General features: G+C 41.0%; 1 protein-coding gene across 2 annotated transcripts; it reads right to left on the reverse strand.

The window, feature by feature from the left end:
• Positions 1–1,893: 1,893 nt before the first annotated feature.
• LOC116384459 (uncharacterized) lies at positions 1,894–19,767 on the reverse strand. Of its 2 annotated transcripts, none has more exons than XM_031849130.1 (7): positions 19,626–19,767; positions 11,277–12,250; positions 9,073–9,124; positions 7,801–7,924; positions 6,423–6,565; positions 3,771–4,010; positions 1,894–3,382 (listed from the first exon to the last, which is right to left on the reverse strand). In XM_031849130.1, the coding sequence occupies exons 1-7, from the start codon at positions 19,704–19,706 to the stop codon at positions 2,675–2,677; spliced, it is 2,322 nt and encodes a 773-aa protein (XP_031704990.1). In that variant the 5' UTR covers positions 19,707–19,767; the 3' UTR covers positions 1,894–2,674. The 2 variants fall into 2 exon arrangements, with proteins under 2 accessions (XP_031704990.1, XP_031704989.1); XM_031849129.1 differs by having other exon boundaries at positions 3,771–4,013.
• Positions 19,768–20,208: the final 441 nt, after the last annotated feature.

Here is a 20,208-nt window from a genome sequence, read left to right on the forward strand (position 1 = left end):
CTCCACTTAAGAATGTGTCTTATTGTTACTTCTCTTGGATTTTTTAGCTTCTATGTATGTATGTCTTTAGCTTCTGTGTGTATCTCTATGTACATCTTTAGCTTCTCTATGTATGGCTTCGACACTAGAAGGCTGCTTTCATTCCCATCTCACCTTAAATCAAGTTATAGGGATACATCAGTGTTTTCAGAATAGGTTTTCACACACAAGGAATAATAATAAGTGACTACTGGGGACAGCCTTTTTGAAATTGGTCTAGTATTGAGCGAGAGACCTGCAAAACAGACTGCAATGTAATCCTCCCTGGGAATTGCGCAGCGTTAATGTACGTCCACTAAAAGTGCTAGCTTTCGCCGCTCACTGGCTCAAATTGTTCTAAGTGTCCGACAACATTATGGAAAGCACTCTACAGAGAAATGAAACGTTTTTCTTAAATCTTTCGCTGTTTGTTTAGTTTGTATTGTCTCACCAAGTCTTGCTGAAGGAAAAGTCTCTTTCTGAAATTCTCCCGAGATGGTTAGGCCTCATCCACGCTGTCAAAATCAGCTAAATATTCAGGCATGACTAAACTACGCTTTCTGTAGTCCTACCGACTCCAACACAACGAACTCAGCAAGTCACCTCTCTGGATCAAGATCATACAGATCAGTATTATAACTCACTGAAGAGCATCAAACTGTTAGATGCACTTTTTAAATCCAATTTATTTAAGAGTTGGGGCTTCTGGAGTACTCGGAGAATCATTTTTCTGTTCATGTTTGCAATCATTCATCCTTTTTTTTTTTAACTCAATACAACAGCAGTCCATAAGCAGCATAATATTCCATCCTTGTCCAAACATGAAAAAAGAAAACGGCTAGAAGACATTAGCCAACAGGAGGCTACAGTATACAGCATTGTAATCTATGTTGAAAAACATAAAAAGCCATAATATATTATGTTTTAAATAGTCATGAAAAGTCGTAGTATAGTATGTCTAAAACAAGTCATAACAAAGCCATAGTAAAGTATGTCAAAAAGATTGTAAAATGTCATGAAAAAGCCACAATAGTACGTAAAAAAACTATCATGTACAAAAAGTCATAAAAAAGCCATGAGTATTTTGAAAACAATGTTTACATAGTATGAGAAGTCAGAAAAAGACAAAAGTATAGTATGTGGAAAAAGTAGTCATGTTTTAGTATATCGAAAAAAAATCCTTGGTATATTATGACAAAAAAAGTAATGAAAAAGGCACAATATAGTATGTCTAAAAAAAGCTAGTGTGGTATTTTGCAAAATATAGTACACACAAAGTCAGTATGATGAAAAAAGTCAAAGAATATCAAGTAGGAAAGTCATAAAAATAACTTGTGTAACAGCATGTTGAAAAATCTTTAAAAAGCCAAAGTATATGTTGAAAAAGTCATAAGTAGAAAATATATTTAAAAATAAATCAAACAAACAGAAGAAAGCCGAAGAAAGATTAAAAAGGCCAGTGTATAGTATGTTGAAAAAAGTCAAAAATATTCATAGAATAGTAAGTCATAAAGAATCTATCGTATGTCATAAATTTCATAAAAAGTAAAATTAAAGCATTTCATAAAAGTCATATAGATGTTAAAGAATGCCACAAATAGTCTCACTATATGTCAAAAGTCATAGAATGTCAAAGTACAGTACTTTAAAAAAATCATAGTATAGTATGTCATTAATAAGTCATAGAGCAGTATACAATAAACATTACGTTAAAATAGTCAGTGTCAGAAAAAAGTTACAGTATAGTATGAAATCAACAAGTAATATAGAATGTCCTAAAAATACTGGATCAAAGAAACTAAGCACCCAATCCTGACTCTGTTTGAGGAACCTTTGACTGATGTGCAACATCTTCCATCAGATTAAGGACGCATGTGAATGACATAGCCTTTATTAAAACTTAACATTAATTCATAACTCATTTGAAATACTCTTGTGATTGCTAGTTCTCTCTTTATACTACAGACTAGTGAATATTAGTACACTATATGCTTTTACTTTATTTACTATACTATTACTATATTTTGATTTCCCTTTGATAATCCAGTATCAGCCTTAGGAGTACATACGGTATGAAAACACTGTTGCAACATTAATATCAACGTACGGTCTATGCTCTGCAGTACACTTTTGGGTAATAAGTATAAGCATTTGTTAGCTTGCGATAAAAGAAATAATCCATATGAGGAACCACATTAAGGAAAAAGCCGAACGCTGACACACAGCAGCTGTTGAAAGCAAAGTGCAATGCGTGGAGTATTATAACTCACTGAAGAGCATCAATCTGGTTATAAAGTGCTCCTAAGAGTTGAGGGTTCTGGAGTACTCGCACAGAAAATACTTTTTTGTTCATGCCTGCAATCAGTCATCTTTTCTTTTTTAAACACATAATACCACAGCACCCATTGCCATGGCACAGTAAGCAGCATAATATTCCATCTTTGTCCAAACAACTTTAAAAAAAAAAAAAGAAAAGCAACTAGAGTGAGAAGACTATTTGCCAGCAGGAGGCTACAGAATATGTGGTAATCATTTCGTAAAAGTTGATTTCAGAAATTAAAAGACGTAGGTTATATATGTTACACAAAGTGGTTCAGAAATGGAAAACTGGCCCACTAGAGTCCCTGCTCTTGTCAACAACTTAAAGCCTGTCTGGTCACATCTGGTTGGTCACACTGTGCAGCACTGTGGACTGACTGAGAGACGGCTTGCTGTCATAGACTGTGTTTGACTCGGTCGTGGTGGCGAGCGTGTTGGAAGAGAGTGGACCAACCCCTCCTGAGACCTGGCTCCCCCATGGCCTCCACTCTGGTCTGGCCCGCTGGCTCTGTGGGCTGAAGCTAGTGTTTCCAATGACAGGCTCCTTCCCCTCGTATTTCCCCTTGACCAATCCGTTCATCACGACAGACGCAGAGATCTGGTCCAGGTGCTCAGCTGAGACAAGAGGCTGCCGGTCCTCCTCCTCAGAGATGGCAAACACAGGCACGCTGATGTGGTCACTCTCACCTGGGAACTCACGCCTCTTTCCTGCCTGGCTGCTCTCAATCTGACACTGGCTGGAGGGAGAAGATCCAGAGCTGGGTTCTGTATTCGAGCCCTGGGTATGAGGAACCCCGGAGGCTTTATTTGGGTCTGTCGTCCCGGAAAGCAGACCGAAGCAAGGCCCCGTGAAGCGGGAGCGTCGCAGGTTGCTGGTGGAGTTGAGACGCCGTTGCCTCTGGGCAGGCTGCGAAAGGGGGTAGGAGGCATTGCTGATGGACGAGTCAGAGATAGTACTGTTGTCTGCATCAGCGCCCAGGTGAACATCCGAGAAGACAATCCTGCCGAGCTCTCCTCTGCAGTCAGCTACCAAACTGGGAGGAGCCTGGAATGATATAACATGAGATTCAGAAATTTAGACTTTAGAAAAAGCACAGGCGTAATAATAATAACACTAAAGATGGTTTCTACATCCACCTCAGTAATATGTGTAAAATAAAAAAAGTGTCTTTCCAGAGACCATGTCCTGCTTACTCTAGATAATGTTGACAGCCTGATTTCAGTAGTACCACATGAAGTTAGTGAGAAATATTCCTACTTTTGGTGAACTGAACTTTAAGTCAAGTTAGAATACCTGATTAAGACAACTCTAGAGACAAGACAGACAAATGAAATTTAAACTAATTAACTGAATATAGCACTGACCACTCATCAACCTCACATGTCATAAATGGTTCTGGGTGTGAAAACAATCAAAAGGTTCTAGTACTGACGCTGTCCACCAGCTTGGTGAAGGGACTGTTGGAGTTCCAGCTGCACCACTTCTTGTGCAGCTGCGGTAGTGGAGGGAGGAAGTCCTGGAAGGTGCGTACGCTCCACGCTCTCGGTCTGGCACAGCCAACGCTGCCGTCCTTGGAAGACCTGGTATCAGTAGGTGAGGTGGTGGAGTCTGGTGAGGGCCAATCACCTGCAGAGCTGGGACCGGTGTCACTGTGACGCAGGAACCTCTCCCTCTGCTAAGACAGATTGAATAAATGTATAAACTAAACGGAGTAGTCTGGGTCAACTGCTCAGTGTCCAGGAGCATATTTGTGCCATTATATACGAAGCCACTTTAAGGTATTTTTAATGAAAGGCTATACTATGACATTTTATGATCTTTTTATGATATACCGTGACTTTTCTATGGCATACTACATAATGACTTCCTTATGACATATTTATGCCAAACTATACTATGACTTAATTACATTTGTATAACATACTATGACTTCTTTATGATTCTTCATGGCATACTATACTAGGACTTCTTATGACATTTTCATGTTATGACTTAATTAATTTTTACAACTTTTTATGGCATATATACTGTGACATTTCTATCACATTTTGCATTGACAAGCGTCAATTTATTGACTTACTATTTTCAACTATGGAATTGCTTTTTAAAAATAATGTTTCTCAACATAAAGGAAAACCTATCTTCCATGAAGGCAGGTGACCTGGAATATTTACCTACCACAGCAAACATTTACCCTGTATTTAGCAGGTGCCCATTTCATACCCTGCTCTCAAACAGTCAGAAAATTACACTTTATTGCCTAACACTTAAATTACTGTCAACTAGAATCAGCACTCACATAGTAGTATCAATGCATGCAGCAACATGGTCCTTATAGTAGAGGTATTAGGAATTGACTGGCTGCCAGTCTGCTGATTGCACCTTCTACATTTCCTCCCAACACCTGCATTTCTCCCTGCAGATTGTGTTGTGTTCTACATTAATGGATTAACAAGTAGGAAGTGTTCGTATTAGCTTGGCCAGCTCAGTCACACAACCAGCCAGCCAAGCATTTGTGCCTCACGTACCAATCTCAAATCATTATTTATTAGGTAAAGTAAAGCGATCAAGAGAACAGCAGGGGGTTTGCATTGATTTCAGTCTGTTGTGCTGTTGTTTATACACACCTCTTACCATCTGAACTGTACATTACAGGTCCAAACAAATTACTATCTGAGACAACACTTTACTTGAGAGTTAAATGACAGGCTAAATGACTGGTTAGATGTGCAAAGGCAATGTTATCCTTCCTGATCGGTCAGCTGCTGTTGATTGGGGGAGGGGGAAGGTTTTAGGGGTTGCAACCATCAGACAGAGAATGAGTCCAGATAATCCTTTTCACAGAGTCACTAGCAGCTAGCTTTGTCTAGACAAGAATTAGCTAGGGGTTTAAATAAAATGTTCTTTTTGTCACTAAAGCTCACTAAACACAATGGTAACTTTTAGATTTCACACACGAGATGAGAACTCAGCCACCTAACACAGTCCCTTACAAGCCATGGTTCCAAAGGTGGGGTCTAAGACCCTTAAGGGGCGCCTGGAAAAGCTTGACACTCCCCAGAAAAACAGAAAAAGTTGACTTAAGTCTGTTGAATTTAGGACAGCGAGGAATGTACAAGACCATTTTGATCCAGATTTCTCTTAATCCAAGTCTTCTTGTTGCTTTATTGTAACTAAATTAAAGCTCTCTATCAAAGGGGTCTTTTGCAACAAAATGTTATCAAATGGGGGTTCATTGCTTAATGCACATCTACATATTTGGTAGTGTGCTAACCTGGAAGTCCACCTGGCAATGACATTGAGAAGATGATTTTGGTATTTTCCAGTGAACTTGGCTGCTGTTAGCCCAACCAGCATTTCTCAAACATTGTTTACATGGACGTCTGCATCGAGGACACACACAGGCAGACCACACACTGTGTGCCAAAGCGTGCATGACACACACAGATACACAAACACACACACAATTGGAGCTGGGAATCTGGCTCTGTAGATAATACTCCATTAGCCTAGGCTGCAGAAAAGCTTGCCAGTCCTTCAAAAAGCTGCCAGAGCTGTTTTATGCCAACTCTTATTCCAAGAAAATACAAAAGAGAGCAGAGAAAAACATGCTTGGTTGAACTGTTTTTTTAACCCTTCTCCCATCTTTTAATTATACTCATTTCCCATTTTTGTCCTCATAGTTTTCATAGCTATGGACTAACACGCGTAAGCCTATAAAATGGTTATCATATTTTTAGGAACACTGGGTCAAATCAAAGCAATAAATGCCCTGTCACCTCTGATGTTCATAGATTCAGAGATCACCCACTGCTAGTTTGGCCTTGAGATGAAAAAGACAGTTTCACTCTCCACTGTATAGCATCAAGGCTACTTTCAGATGCAACTTGTGTTGAGATATTTCAGTCGGGACCAAAGTGGTGGAACCAAGCGACTGACTGAGATTGCCATCCATAGAGCCACGTCACTAGCATGGAGATTTCATGCCTCATGAATGTTTAGCTTTGGACTAAGATAAGTCCTAACTAGGTGACAACATAGACAACTGTATTGAAACTGCAACCTGCATGAAACTGTGCCTTACTGTGTGAGGTGAGAAGGGTAGCCTGCTTGGGCTAGTGGCTGAAGATACAATGAAAACCTCATCTGCACCAAGGTCGAGTTCAGTCAAACCGCTGCAGGAAAGGTCCACCTCTGCACTTTGAGAAATGTCACCGCCTGCACTGCCTGCAGAAACAAACAAAAAACGAGTATTAATGACAAGGCCATTTTTAATAGTTGTATTGAACTACAATGCTTATTGTGTGTACAATTAAACTTTGTACAACATAACAGCTTCCACCATTGAAATGTAATTTATACTAATGCGCCACATTAATTGAATGCTCCCTACTTCTTTAAGAAAGGACTGTTTGCAATTTAGAAAAGCAGCAGAGCTTATGATGTTGTACTGCAATTTAAATGCTTCAATGAAACAACATGCAGAGTGGGCTAATCTCAACTCCTGTTTATAAGCAGTATGTTTTGGTGTAAACTCCTTACACCATGACTGGAACACACAGAGAGGGGGACTGTACTCCCCTGTTGTTCAAACTACTCCCAGGCTGCTTTGTGGGTTAAATGCCACAACCCACAAATCTCTCAGCCTGGGTTCAGTCCCACTGAGAGAGAGAGAAGCCTTTGGACAGTTCCAGGATCAAGCCTGTGTGCTGCTCCTAAACTAATGCAACTTCCCTTTCCATTGAAAACTCTACAGACCCACTAAGAGTCCACAGAGGGTTCCTCAGTTCGTTTTAATTCACAGTTATATCATACGACATATTTATAACGCAATAGTGATGTGAAGCCTGTAACGCTCAGTGTTTGGTATATCTTTCCAAGGTAAACTCCTGGAAGAAATGTCAGTGGCAATTCGCTTTTATTGAATAGAAGAAGAACTGGGCGGTTAGCATGAGCAGAGATAACTACCATCGATGAACATACAAAGAAAAAGCACCACCCAGAGATACACGCCAGCAGAAAATCGCAGCAATTGAGGCACATTCCTCAAACCCCAGGCCTTCACTTTTAAACAACAGCCGTAAAACTTTAGCAGATCAGTGCTTTGCCAGGAAGTTAATGAATGGTAGATTTGTATTCCTGAAGGTATTTTTATCGTTCCTAAAATTATTGTCGTCAAAAGTCTTATGCGTTATGTAAAAATAAATCAAAATGTATGACATCCACAGTATTGTCCAATTTATGGGCTTTGGGTTTGCTGCAATGCCTCTTAGTCATACAGTACATCTTAGGAATTATTAAATATGTTCATCATCAATACCTCAATTCATCATCAATACCAAAAAATCTGTACCTTTAATTTTTGCAACAGCCATCCAATATATCAACCGATCCATTGTGTGTGTGTGTGTGTGTGTGTGTGTGTGTGTGTGTGTGTGTGTGTAGGTGTATATCGTCCTAACCTGTGTGTGGCGGGCTGTCATTGTTGTTGTCCTGCTCTGTTGTTGCTTCCAGGTTGCTCTGATTCTCAGCCATCGGCTGCAGCTCGCTGACCTCGGCCCCGGTGTTCTGGACTCCCTCTGGCACCTACAACACCAGCATACAGCACAACACCATTCAGTTAATCCACCATGCATCATCATGATACCAAACATGTTAAGTACAGGTGTTCTCAGAGGGAATCAAGCCCCGAAGCCAACCAAAGCAATGTGTTGCAATGTCTCATATAATGGCGTATGTTTCGTTATTTGGAAACATAAAGATACTTCACTGAATCCATCAGACAACTATAAAAGATTCTGATGTATTATGCTAGTAGTTGCTTATGTAACCTTGAGCTACTAGCCTCGAGCAGAGATTAGGAGTTGGCTACAGAGGTCTGCAAAACTCACATCTTTATAACACCCTCACCCCAAATTTTTTAAATTTTCAAACTTGTAGCTCAATTAAGCCCTAGACAACCCTGACTCACGCGGCATTACTTGAGGACATTTATCAGATTTCAAGCAGCGTTCTCTGGAGCCACAAAAGGCTTCATACAGCTGTTTTCACATAAACAGTCATACTCCCCCAACACCTGTAAACAGACTTGGAATTCCCCTTTAATTAAAATGCATTTCTGTTGAATCAGTATTCTGAAAAATCAGTAAGGACATAGACTTGTTGATCATGTTTAATATTGGTTAGAAATTAGCAATGTAAAGTACTGTGATGCAAGATGTTATTGTTACTAAGACACATTCAGCAGGGATAATGAGAGCTAACAGGCTTTAACATCATTAAAACACAGCCTTTAGGGAGACCTTGTGTCAACTGCCAAAATGTTCCTCCTCTGAGAGCATCATAGAAATTGATGTGTAGAATCTGAATGACAGCAAGTACCAATTTCTGAAGTTTACAACTCATTATTTCATGATGTAAATCACTATAACCTGCTTCATCATCAGGTTCGTCATTCTTTGTAACCAAACCGTATGATCTGATGTGAACCTTAGGTGGTGGTGCTCTGTGGGGAGTGGAGGGGCATTAGACTACTGCATTAGACTTCAGGGGCAAAGAATATTAAATGAAATGTCCAGTGATCCCAGATAAAGCCCGGTTTCAGAGGAATGTCTAACAGACAAATAAGGCAACAGAGAGAAGAAGAAACGTAGGGGAGGCGAGAGAGTGACATGTAGAGAGGACAAAGGGAGAAGATATGGGACGAAAGAGGGAGTACACGGTAGTATCCGTACCTCAGAGCTGCTGGATGCACAGGAGCTTGCTCTTTTTGGACACAGTTTGGGTCTGAAAAACATACAGTACCACAGCAATTTAGTTTATAATTAAAGACACATCCAAAACCATTTTCCCAGTTTTCCCAAGAAAACAAAAATCCCTCTGGTGTTCACAATTTGACAAGAAATGTAAAAATGGGCACTATCCCATACAACTGTGCTGAAAATTGAGCATATTTACATAGTAACCACCTCACTCGAAATGTAATAGCTCCAACATAACCATGGCTATTTCCCTGAAATAGTTGCTCTATTGTGGTGTTGGACGATGGAGCAACATGCACCACAATCTTGCATTCACAGAGGTCGTTACTGAGATGTTATTGTGTTTTATTTTTTTTTGCTATCGGCAGTGAAAAAGTGACGGCCGTGCATCCCTACAGATATGTCAAGTATTTGCTTCCACAGACACAATGTCTGGCTATTAATATTAAATTATTAATTATTACTGAGAAGCTAACCAATATCACTTGTCTACTTTTGCCATGCTTTCCTGTTCTGTTCTTTAGTCCACATGAACCAATGAAGCATGCAGAAATGCAAGTACCCTCTTATTAAAAATTACTTACAGCTGAATGAGTTCATTACCAGCCGCCGGTCAACTGAGGGCAACCCCTGCTATGACTCTCGTCCTTTTTAGCTGTTTTCTGACGGGAGGGGACCTGGGGAGTTATTACTGCTTTAAACTTGCAAGATCTCGCCTTGCACACCAGGCTAGTTGTTTTCCAGTTATTTTTGTGAACTCATTAAAAATAATAGGGAGCAACAGAATGAGAAAACAGCTTCTAAGGCTGCTCGTGAGTTTCTATTTAATACATTTCCTAGCTTCTGAATGACTGGTGTTGCTAATTACACTTTCATTTTATTGAACACGTTTCCAGTTTCCCTGTCATTAATAGTGAGAACCTGTGGAGTTGTTGTGCCTGACGGATGAGTTGGAGACACTGTGCTGCATTTGCAATGAACACAAATCATCTTAAACATGGGTGTTTCTCGCAACAAGCTCAATACTAAGGCTGACACAAATCTAAACACCCAGGAAGGATGTTATATTTAGTAGGGTAAAACAGTCTGCTTGTTAGAACAGATAGTATTACAAACCTCCAAACTTAACCCCTCAGCCTGTGTTCATTGTCCCCTGGGATGGACAAGAGGGAACAGCTTGTAAATTACACCTTTTGATTGTCTGACAATGCTATGGGTACCAAACTCACATTGAGTTTTAATTCTCCTTGTTGTCCCCGTTTCCCCGCCCATTCACTTTCATGCAGCCTCTGTGTTTTTGTGTGCTGGAATTGATGCCAGGTGCTGTACCTTGAATGCCCCGCTGTCTATGTGAGAATGCTCCACATCAAGGAAGCCGCACAGTTGCAGCCAAACCCAACTAATCACCAAGGGTCACCACATCAGGGACTGACGCTTCCAGCTGAGTCAACATAACAAGGTGGTGATTGTGTACGTGCGAGTGCATGTGTACACCTCTGTGTGCGTGCATTTACTGTTAGACCAGCCCATTTCCATTCATGGGAGAAATCACAGATAAGACTTGTGAATTTTGTCAGGAGGGTAAAAGCTAAGGACTCAGTTAAATTGAGTTTGTTTTAAAAAAAGCAAGAAAAGCATTTGAATGCATTAAAATGGACGGAATCACCAATAATTAGGCTTCATCCTCTGGGTGACATAAATGTCTGTACCGGAGTTGCTGAGACATTTCCATCTGAACAAAAATGTCAACCTGTTGATGACACTAGAGAAAAAGTAAGAGGATCGTCAGAGTCACAAGAACTTGTACAAAAAATGTGCTAATTTTAATTTAAAAAAACAAAAAAACTGCAATACATAATAGCTTTCATATAGCTTTGTAAAAATGACCTACCATATCTCCAGGGGTTAATTTTTATGAATCATGACTCAACAATACCTTCACCTAGTGGCTGATTTCTGGCTTGTATAACTACTTCTCAGCTTGTACTTTGTAAAACATTTTTTTTATTTAAATGAAGTGCGTTTGGTCTGGAAAATGCAGCTCATTAGTGGCAGTCAATAAACAACCGTATTTTAGTTGACATTAATCTGACCATCTGGTTATTGTCCCTAATCCATTTGTCTGTGCTATTCTTTATCTCATCATCCCATAAATAAAAATATCATACTGCTGTTACCTGAATATTATGCAGAGGGCACTTGTAAGTATCATTGCGAAGAAGGCAGCTCCACTCACAACAGCCAGCATAGAGTCTACCTTGCTGGCTGTGGGAGCAGAGGCACGGCGGTCCCCTACTGGCTCAGTCAGGTTGTGGTAGTGGAAGAGAAGAGCGAAACCGCGGCCCCAGTGGGTGGTGGTGATGAGCTCCATGATGACCTCCACCATCTCCTGGCTGGAGCCGAAAACCAGCTGGCTGCTGGGAGGCCGGTTGGACCCACAGAACCTGGAGGAGAAGGTGATGAGGTCTGAGATGTAGAGAACATCGTGGGGGCAGGCGTCAAGAACCGAGTGCTGGGTTTCTGGGCTCACAGCTGGAGTGTCAGTGGAGTGTGGCGAGGCAAGGGTGGTCACTTGCACAACTGTGCTCGGGTTAGAACTGGGACTGAGGTCTCCCCTGAGGTGGAACGAGGAGACGGCGTTGACGGTCTTGTCTTCTGGAAGCACAGCCCCAGGTAGGAGGCGAGAGGGGGGAGATGACGAAGAAAGCTCAGAGGAGGCATCCGTGGATCTTTTGGCAGAATTTGAGACTTTGGCAATCTCCATCTTTGTGGACTGTTCCTGGACCACTACTTGCTTGACCTCGTCATCTTGGGAGGACTGCTGAGTTTTTGCGACGTCCCCTACACTTTGAAGCATGGGCTCTTTAGCTGCCGATGAAGTTTCATCAGCCGCTAAGCTGCCAGGAGTGAAAGTCACCTCTTCATCTGCCTCTTCCTCGGCAAAATTAGAGAAAGCAGAGTACTGTGCGGCGGAGTCATGGTTTTCAAACACATCAAAGTCAAATATCTCCAGAATAAGCTGGTAATCAACAGGCACAAAGAACTGCCAAACGCAGTGTATCCCAGAGGAGTAGTTGTAGGGGAAGCCAGGGGACAGAATGAGGCCTTGGACGTCCACCACATCCACCTTGGCACCACAGTCAAAGTATACCTGCAATATGAGCCACATTAAGTTAGTCGCTTCATCATTTTAAACCTGCTTTTAACAAATGATTACCAAAGAATTTCACACATTAAGGTTTATTTCAGGTACTAACTGACACCACTTCTCAGAGTGACAATTAATGTGATTGATTCAGCTCTACAGGAAGAGCTCAGCAAAAATACTGCCAAAGTTTCCCCCTGGTGCCACCCATGCACATTCATGGTATTCAAAAAAAAGTGTTGACCAGTATTGTAAGACATTTTGCCTAAATTCTAAGATGAGTCATGTCGTCACATAATGGCCTCTAAGTGATTATGTTCTTTGTGTCAAAGGAACCAACAACCAAGGTACCTATCAGCAGAAAATACACTTAACTAGTGGGCTGATTACTCACGAACATAAACCATCTTGAAACTAAACTTTTCAACTCTGCAGTTCTGCCTTAATATCAAAGCCTGTGTTTTGCCTGTATTGCCTGCTTGGGTAACCCTGGGGAGGCTATTTCTTCAAACATGCTGGCTGTAATTCATCCCAGGTGTGTGGGGGACCTGAAATCTAAGCAGAGGCAGATGTGTGGTTGGGCCAGAGAGCTGAGGACCAGACCTTAGTAGGGGGCCTGCGTGTTTATGAGCTTTCCTTTTGGCTTCAATTCTGGACTGTGGGAATGACCCAGACTGGCAGACCCCCATGCCAGACAGGTAACAAACCAACACCCGCGGGCAACACTTGTGCTCTGGACTGGGCTAAAAGTATAAGGGATATGGAGGGGGAGAAAGAGGGCAACAGGGACACAAGAAAAGCTGAAGTCTTTTGGAACCAGACAGGCACTTTGATTGCTCCATGGACCCTATTCCCATCTGAATGCATTTATCAAAAGCATTCCTCAGTCAGTAGATTTTCAGTAGCAAAATCGACACGCAATTTTAATCATGACTGGAAGAGAAGACCACTTGCTCGGCCCTGCAGACATCAAGATTAAACCAAAAGCCTTCTCCATAGTTGATACAGCTGACGGCCTCACAGCCAGGCAACAGCATATAACAGACACACGGGAGGGCACGCAGGGCAGCATGACCTACGCTACTAAAGAAAATATGTGTGCGCGTTCTGTCAGGTGTTAGAAGTTTGATGTTGTAATTTTGTTGTTTGAATTTCATAAAAGAAAAGATCATGAAAAATCACAATCTACCACCCAAACCATTAGGGCATTCCATACAGTAGAAATGTAAAGCAACAGGTCCACAGCTGAACTCGCACGTTCTTCAGACCTCTTTAAATTACATGATACTCAATAATTGATTCAAGTGTGGCATGCAATTGATGTTAAATGTAATGAAATGATTGCTCACTCTTCTACTAAATTGAAACTGCTAAATTGAATATTATATTTTTCAAGTTACCACAATTATGATGTAAATTTTGATCATCAAAGTCCTTTAAGATAGTTGTATTCTGTTGTTTTTCTCTCTCGCTGACATTTGGAAGCAATTACTTTGGCACATGGCATGCTACACTTGCACTGCCTACTACAAATGAATGTACTACAGCGAAGAATTACATGGATGACATTTGAACGGGCCAAATGCCATTCCTGCAGAGGCTGAAGAGAGTAAGCCGATTTGGGGTTCACAGTGTTTGCAGCGAGGTTGCACAATGAGGGGGAACCACTCCACAATATGGGGGCATAACAGGGGGAAGAGAAGGACAGCGTGTCCTCTTTTAGGGCAAGAATGACCAGTGGTTTGTTCATACTGCTACGTTGCTGGCCTTTTCTCAACCTCCCTTATTAAGGACTTGTTTTCACCCTGTTTTTCACTGAATTCAACTTTAAAAAGCAAAAGAAAATTAATTTATGAATTAATAGTCTCTTGTAAGATGTGAAATCTTGCATCTGATGAAAGAGAACTGTGGCATAAACAGAGACTGTGCCATCAGGACGACGCGGCTGGGAGGTCCCCAGCACCATGGGATGTGCTGGGAGGTCCCCAGCACCATGGGATGTGCATGCTAGACTACACATGAAAGGGCCCCAAAGTGCCACAGTGTCGGATGGAAATGGGACATTCTTATAATGCCAAACATCGCGGTTCTGTTACATCAGAGGCCGCTCCACTGGCGGGTCGCTAATTATTCAAGGATGCCTTTTCTCTTGGTGAAACAATGGCCGCAGTGCCGTTTTGGTGAGCCACTCCACAAACGGGGGAGGGCAGATAATATTTGAATCAAGTGATGCTAATATGTACAAGGCAAGCTGAACGTTTATATAAGAGCCGGTTGGTCATTATGCCCCAGTTGTGCCACTGACAGAGGCTTCCCTGGACAGAAGTAGATCAACTGAGCACATAATTGTCTGAAATGACTTGTTCAGTGAAACATCAGACCAGCTGCTGTCATTACTTAGAGGCCCCTGACAAATTGTATTGTTCTATCGTTTTCACTCTGCGTCAGTACATCTTTAAGAAAAAAACAAAAAAAACAGAAGGTGTTTCAATCACATTCCATAATGGGGTCATACGTTTGTCTAATTACGACAGAGGCAAATTAAAATCCACTGAATGATGCTGTGGAGTTGATTTGTTTGTATAGTGCCATTGTATTAGAATAGAATTTTTATTTAATTTAGACATTATTTATTGTTAAGGAAAATATTTTAACCAGAATATATATATATATATATATATATATATATATATATATAAATAAAAGGCAGGATGTGGTCAGAAAAAAAGAGAAATAAACAGAAAGGAAAATAGTACTCGGTGCTTGTCAGTACACATTTATTTGACAAAACAGAAGTCTGACCTAACTGTTGGCTGTAACATGGATTTTTAAACCACCCAGGCTGACAACACCGCTGTGAGAACTCTGCAACACGAGCTGGCTTCTGCTGAAGTACTGTTAATACACACACACACACACACACACACACACACACACACACACACACTTTGCCTCTCATGCACAAACAGCCCCGGACTGGCTCATAAACAGGCAGGCGGGCCTCTCAAAAGGGGGCAGGAATCCTCACCAGCCCTGTTTACTGGAGAAGAAAAGTGACACTGCTTCACAGGGTTAGTGCTTGAGCAGCAGCAGTTCAGGGTGCTTTTCTGATCGCACCCAATTTCTCAGGTCTGGACCGATATCAACACAGCGCAGCTTTGTGGACCAATAGTTCGTAGCCTGCACTGAATCATTTTCCATTATCCTTAATTTAATCAAGAAGTCTGACAGGGTTTGAAGATCTGAGTGATGCAGACCTGAGGAGACACAATATTGAGAAAAATATAGTCAAAATTGTACTACATATTAAAACAGACGTCAAATGTGATTACTAAAATAGAAAATGTAAGAACGGATGGTGTGAAATCAATGATGGGGATGAGACAGATCTTACCACAAATCAAATAAAACCTGGAGCTCGAGTTAAAAAAGGAAGGCCACTAATTAGAACAAAAAAGCACGTTTTCTCAATGTGCAACAAATGAACAGGAATTGCACGAGTGAAAGGTAAAGATGCAGACTTTCTAAACAGTAATGGAGAACGCACTGACACAAGAGGTCAGGGCTTGCAGGGAACACGGAATACAGAAAAAGTGAGGAAACACCTCTTTTCAAAAAACATTAGTTTCCCATATAGCGATCATGAAGTGCAACATGCAGCTAAAAAGAAGTTTGGATGAGCTCTTAAAAGGGTTTTAGACAACAGAGTCAGCAGCTGCAACTCAATATCAGCGACGTGCCCCATTTGTTTTTGTCTATTTTGTACAGCTGCCTCCAAATGCACAGGAAAAAAGCTCCTTGAGGTCATTTTCCACAGCTGTAGAAAGCGCCAATACTGGAGCCCAGGATTTATCACACAACTCCCCTGTGATGTCAATGCCTCTCCTGACGTGCTCATGTCAGTGGCTGTGGTTCAGTCCAGAGTAAGTTTACAAACAAAGAACTGGTGCGGCGGCCTGATTTAAGCCCAGGCATTTCAAGGGTCATCCTCATTGGCCACTGTAGTGCTGGCTCAGCACATTTGCACCACTGCCTCACGCATCATGATGAGTGACTTATGAAAGGCCTCTTTGAGCCATTGCATGTTTGATCAACATTTTATTTACAGAGCCATCACAGACACGGAAAAGTGGAACGCTATAAATTTCTACCGCTGTGGTCCTCCAACTCACACAGATATGCGACTGGGTGAGCAACAGGACAGGCAAATGCAGGCTCTCGTTCCCGTGTTTGTGGTGTATATAAAGCTATTAACATATTTCCCCTAAAAAAGTGCTGCTGATGCCGTGGTAGCTGTTAAAGCGAGTCTGTGGAACCCTGTGGTGAATCATGACCTTATCTTCACGGTGGTTTCAACCAGTTTGGAGAAATCATTTCCAGATTTTGGAATGTGATCCAGTGAATGCATCCATGATAATTAGTCTTTTCGGCAGCACCTCAGTGAGAAGCCCAATCGTGTAGGCTAGCTAACTGTGTGACACATTTACATTGCAATCAACCGGAGTCTAAATGGAGACAACACCCTGTTCAAAGTGAAACAGCTTATTTCACCTACACTGTTTTGATGCATTGAGCCCCGAGTGTCTCTCATGTATTAGCATTACATTCCAGTAACCAAGCTAAGCATCTGATTTTTCTTTTTTTTTTCCATCTGGATGAGAAAATAATTTGCTCTGCTGTACAACAGGAACGATTGTGAACCTGGTTCTCAAGTTGCAACTCTATTTCTTATCAAGGAAGCCGGAAATTACATATCTCATTGCAGTCTTGTTTTACAACACAAGATAAATATGAATGTATTGTTTTATTTGAAAATACGAAGTAATAGAAAGTGAAATTAATACAGAAAAGCAAAAGTGTTTTTCTTATTTTGGTTCATGTTCAAGGCCACCATCTTTGTTTGGGATAGAAAACAATTAAAACATTTTTTTTATTTAACTGGGGCACCATAAAAATACCACCATAAAAATCTAAATTGGGGCATATATAATTATATAACATAGACGGTATTAAAACCTACTGCATCTGCAAATCGACCAGGGTAGGATGGCTTTCCAGCTTATCTCATCTAAAACCCAACAGCAGAGCACTGATACACAGTGACATGTTTATCTGTTGACAGACTGTGTGCATCCGATTGTCAGATAATTCATGGGAGGAGTAAGTGAATTCACTGGGGTCCCACAACTCAATACAATTACAGATGAATGTCCCCTCTTCCCATCGTAAATAAAACCTTCCGAAAGACAGAGCGGAGCAACAAAACAAACGCTCTCCCTTGTCCACAGTACTGAATTGTGGACTAGGATGCCCCCCATTTTGTTCCTGAGGGGAATAGAATAAATTCCAAGCTTGTTTATGCTGTTCCAAAAATCAAACTTAATACAAAAGGGGAGCAGAGGACAAAGACATCATTTACCGTGCCCCCTCAGGCAGATAATTGCAAAGATAGTGAGCACCCTATGCACACAGGAACTAAAGCTGGAGACGCTGACAATTCAATATACCAAAGGCTTTTCTTGTCTAGTTCCAAGAATTGTGGTGCTGAGCCGTCATTCTCCATCAGCAGAAGAGGATGACTCTTGACAGGGGGAAGCTTCTCCTAGCTGACAATGTGCTCTTGATGTTCTATAGGAGATCTGTCTGTGTCAAGAGTAATCCTTCTGTGTTATGACACCAGTTACTGCCCCTAATGGGGACATTTTGGTGCATAAATCAAAAACAGAAGAATATGGGATTGGAAGACTGGCTGGGTGATGCGGTTTACAGTTTGGACGCTTTGCAGGAAATCACATAAAATATGATTTTATTTCCATTTCCAACAGCACAGGGATAACATAGCATCTTGTCAGTGCGAGACAATTTGCATACTTATTACAATACATGCTCTAGCGATCATATACAGTGTTTCCTGCTCTGAGCAATGGGAAATCACTTTTCCTTTCTTCAAGAGCAAACTGAGGAACACCTCTGCCGCTGTCTAAGCGAACATGACAAGGCATGCTGACAATGTACATCAACAAGTACTGTCATCCAGTAGTTACTCATATGGTGCAGGTATCCATATATACCAAATTATAGAATGTCACAAATTATGGCTATTTTACAACTCAACCAATCAACTCTAAAGCACCCATACACAAGTAAGCCTCGCTAACCTGGCAGGAGCTTTAACTCCACCTCAAGAGAAGCTAAAACATGTCAAACATTAATCACAGTCGAAAAAGCAATTCCGGACTGTTTGGATTCCTGTTTTATCACAGACGAACGTTTGATCATGAACTCCTTGCATGTCAGAGGCACAGCTTGAGAATTTGCCTCAATGAGTAGGAGAAGTAAAAAACAAGGTTTACATGCTCTCAATGTGGTTTTCATTTCAGCAGTTTGGACCCTGCATGCCATTCTCTAACTCGGTGAAGAGCAGTAACATCAAAACATGCCCGTGTCATAAAAACATCCCTTTGAAAGCCTCTGAGGATACATATATAGCCCAATACTGTAATATATATATTGCAAAGGTGGACAGTAGTAAGTCAGCATGATGTAAGATGATTCAAATACATAGGATAATCATTTCATAAAAACAAACAACGAGAATGAACGTGAACCTCGCAATGCATTTTAAGCTCCATGAGGCGGATTGGCTAACTGCTGTGGACAGACACTTTAAAATCACAAACTAACAACAACACTTTGATAACATGTTATGTGCAATATATTTGGTTTCTTACAAAACTTTCGCAATTTCAGCAGGAGCTGAAGACTGTGCTTGGAGGAGTGTAATGTTAGCCTGCGTCCTATTCTGTTGTCAAACAGAACGTACGCAAAAGCCAATTGCAAAAATTGTAAATTTAAAAGTCTGTCGCCATCTGCCAAACTTGTCAATACTGTAAAGCTTGAACTTAGACGTCTTCTGAAGCAGAGTGGCATTCTGATACAGTCGGCATACATGTTAACTAACATAATACATTTACAGTAGGCTATTAAAATGTAAACTTTTTAAAAGGTGGCTGAATATATACCTACCGCTTCTTGCTATCGCCTACAATGGTGTATAGTAAGTTATTTTGCTAGTAACGTTACAAAACTGTTGACAGGACAGACGAACTACGTTTTAATATAACATGTAGTTGACGCAATTGTTTCTTTGTGTATCAGAAGTGTGCCGAAATAAATGGTAGCATCTAACTTTTCTTAAAATAACTTGCTTGAAGTCCACTGGTGTCAGAATGTTTGCCGAGGAGCAAACATTATTGCATATCACGATTTACGAACGGATCCCGCTGCTTGATTCTCCATACATGTGCGCACGGTACTCAGCGGGGCTGTAGGTAAAGCTTGTGAATAATTGTCAGCTTATTGTCAACAAATGTCAACTTACTTTCTGTGCAACGCATCCCATCACGAAGAGTAGGTATGTTGTCATAAACACATGGGCCCCAAGCGACGTAACACAACTCATTTTCCTCTAATTGTTCCTTTTTTTAGTGCGACGCACAGTGAACCGTGTCCCGCTCCTCTGCTTCCCTCTCATTCACCTGAAGCATCGGGAGCGCGCTTCCATCGTTCATGGGCGAACTCGAACACAGGGCCAGATCCCCAGATAAAAACTCTGCTATTCTTGTTACCTTTATGCATATGACATGTATTTTAAATATATATTCACACGTAAAATAACGTGACAGTATTTTTATTCTACGAATGGAGCTCTAGCCAGTGGAATTAATGATGACCATACACTTATATCATTAGGTCTAGCTTTTATATTTGTAAAGCATAAATTCCTTCCTTCTTCCAATCTAGGCTAACAGATGTTTTATTGTTATGTTTGTCTCATGCATTTATCAATGTGTGATTGTATTATTTGTAGTAGCCTATAGTATTAGCTATATGACTAACTGTAGTTCAATCCAAATGAATGCATGAATATACGTGTGAATTTACAGTTATATTGGAGCCCGGGC

Source organism: Anarrhichthys ocellatus, unplaced genomic scaffold (genome assembly GCF_004355925.1).
Source record: "Anarrhichthys ocellatus isolate YVR2014 unplaced genomic scaffold, GSC_Weel_1.0 scaffold9, whole genome shotgun sequence".
Lineage (NCBI taxonomy): Eukaryota > Metazoa > Chordata > Actinopteri > Perciformes > Anarhichadidae > Anarrhichthys > Anarrhichthys ocellatus.

Coding starts and splice junctions, on each gene's coding strand:
- LOC116384459 (XM_031849129.1), bottom strand. CDS start 19,706: ATGAGTTGTGTTACGTCGCTTGGGGCCCATGTGTTTATGACAACATAC. Junction 9,125..11,276: donor GCCCTCTGCATAATATTCAG/GTAACAGCAGTA, acceptor TATGTTTTTCAG/ACCCAAACTGTGTCCAAAAA. Junction 3,383..3,770: donor TCACCAAGCTGGTGGACAGC/GTCAGTACTAGA, acceptor ATATCATTCCAG/GCTCCTCCCAGTTTGGTAGC.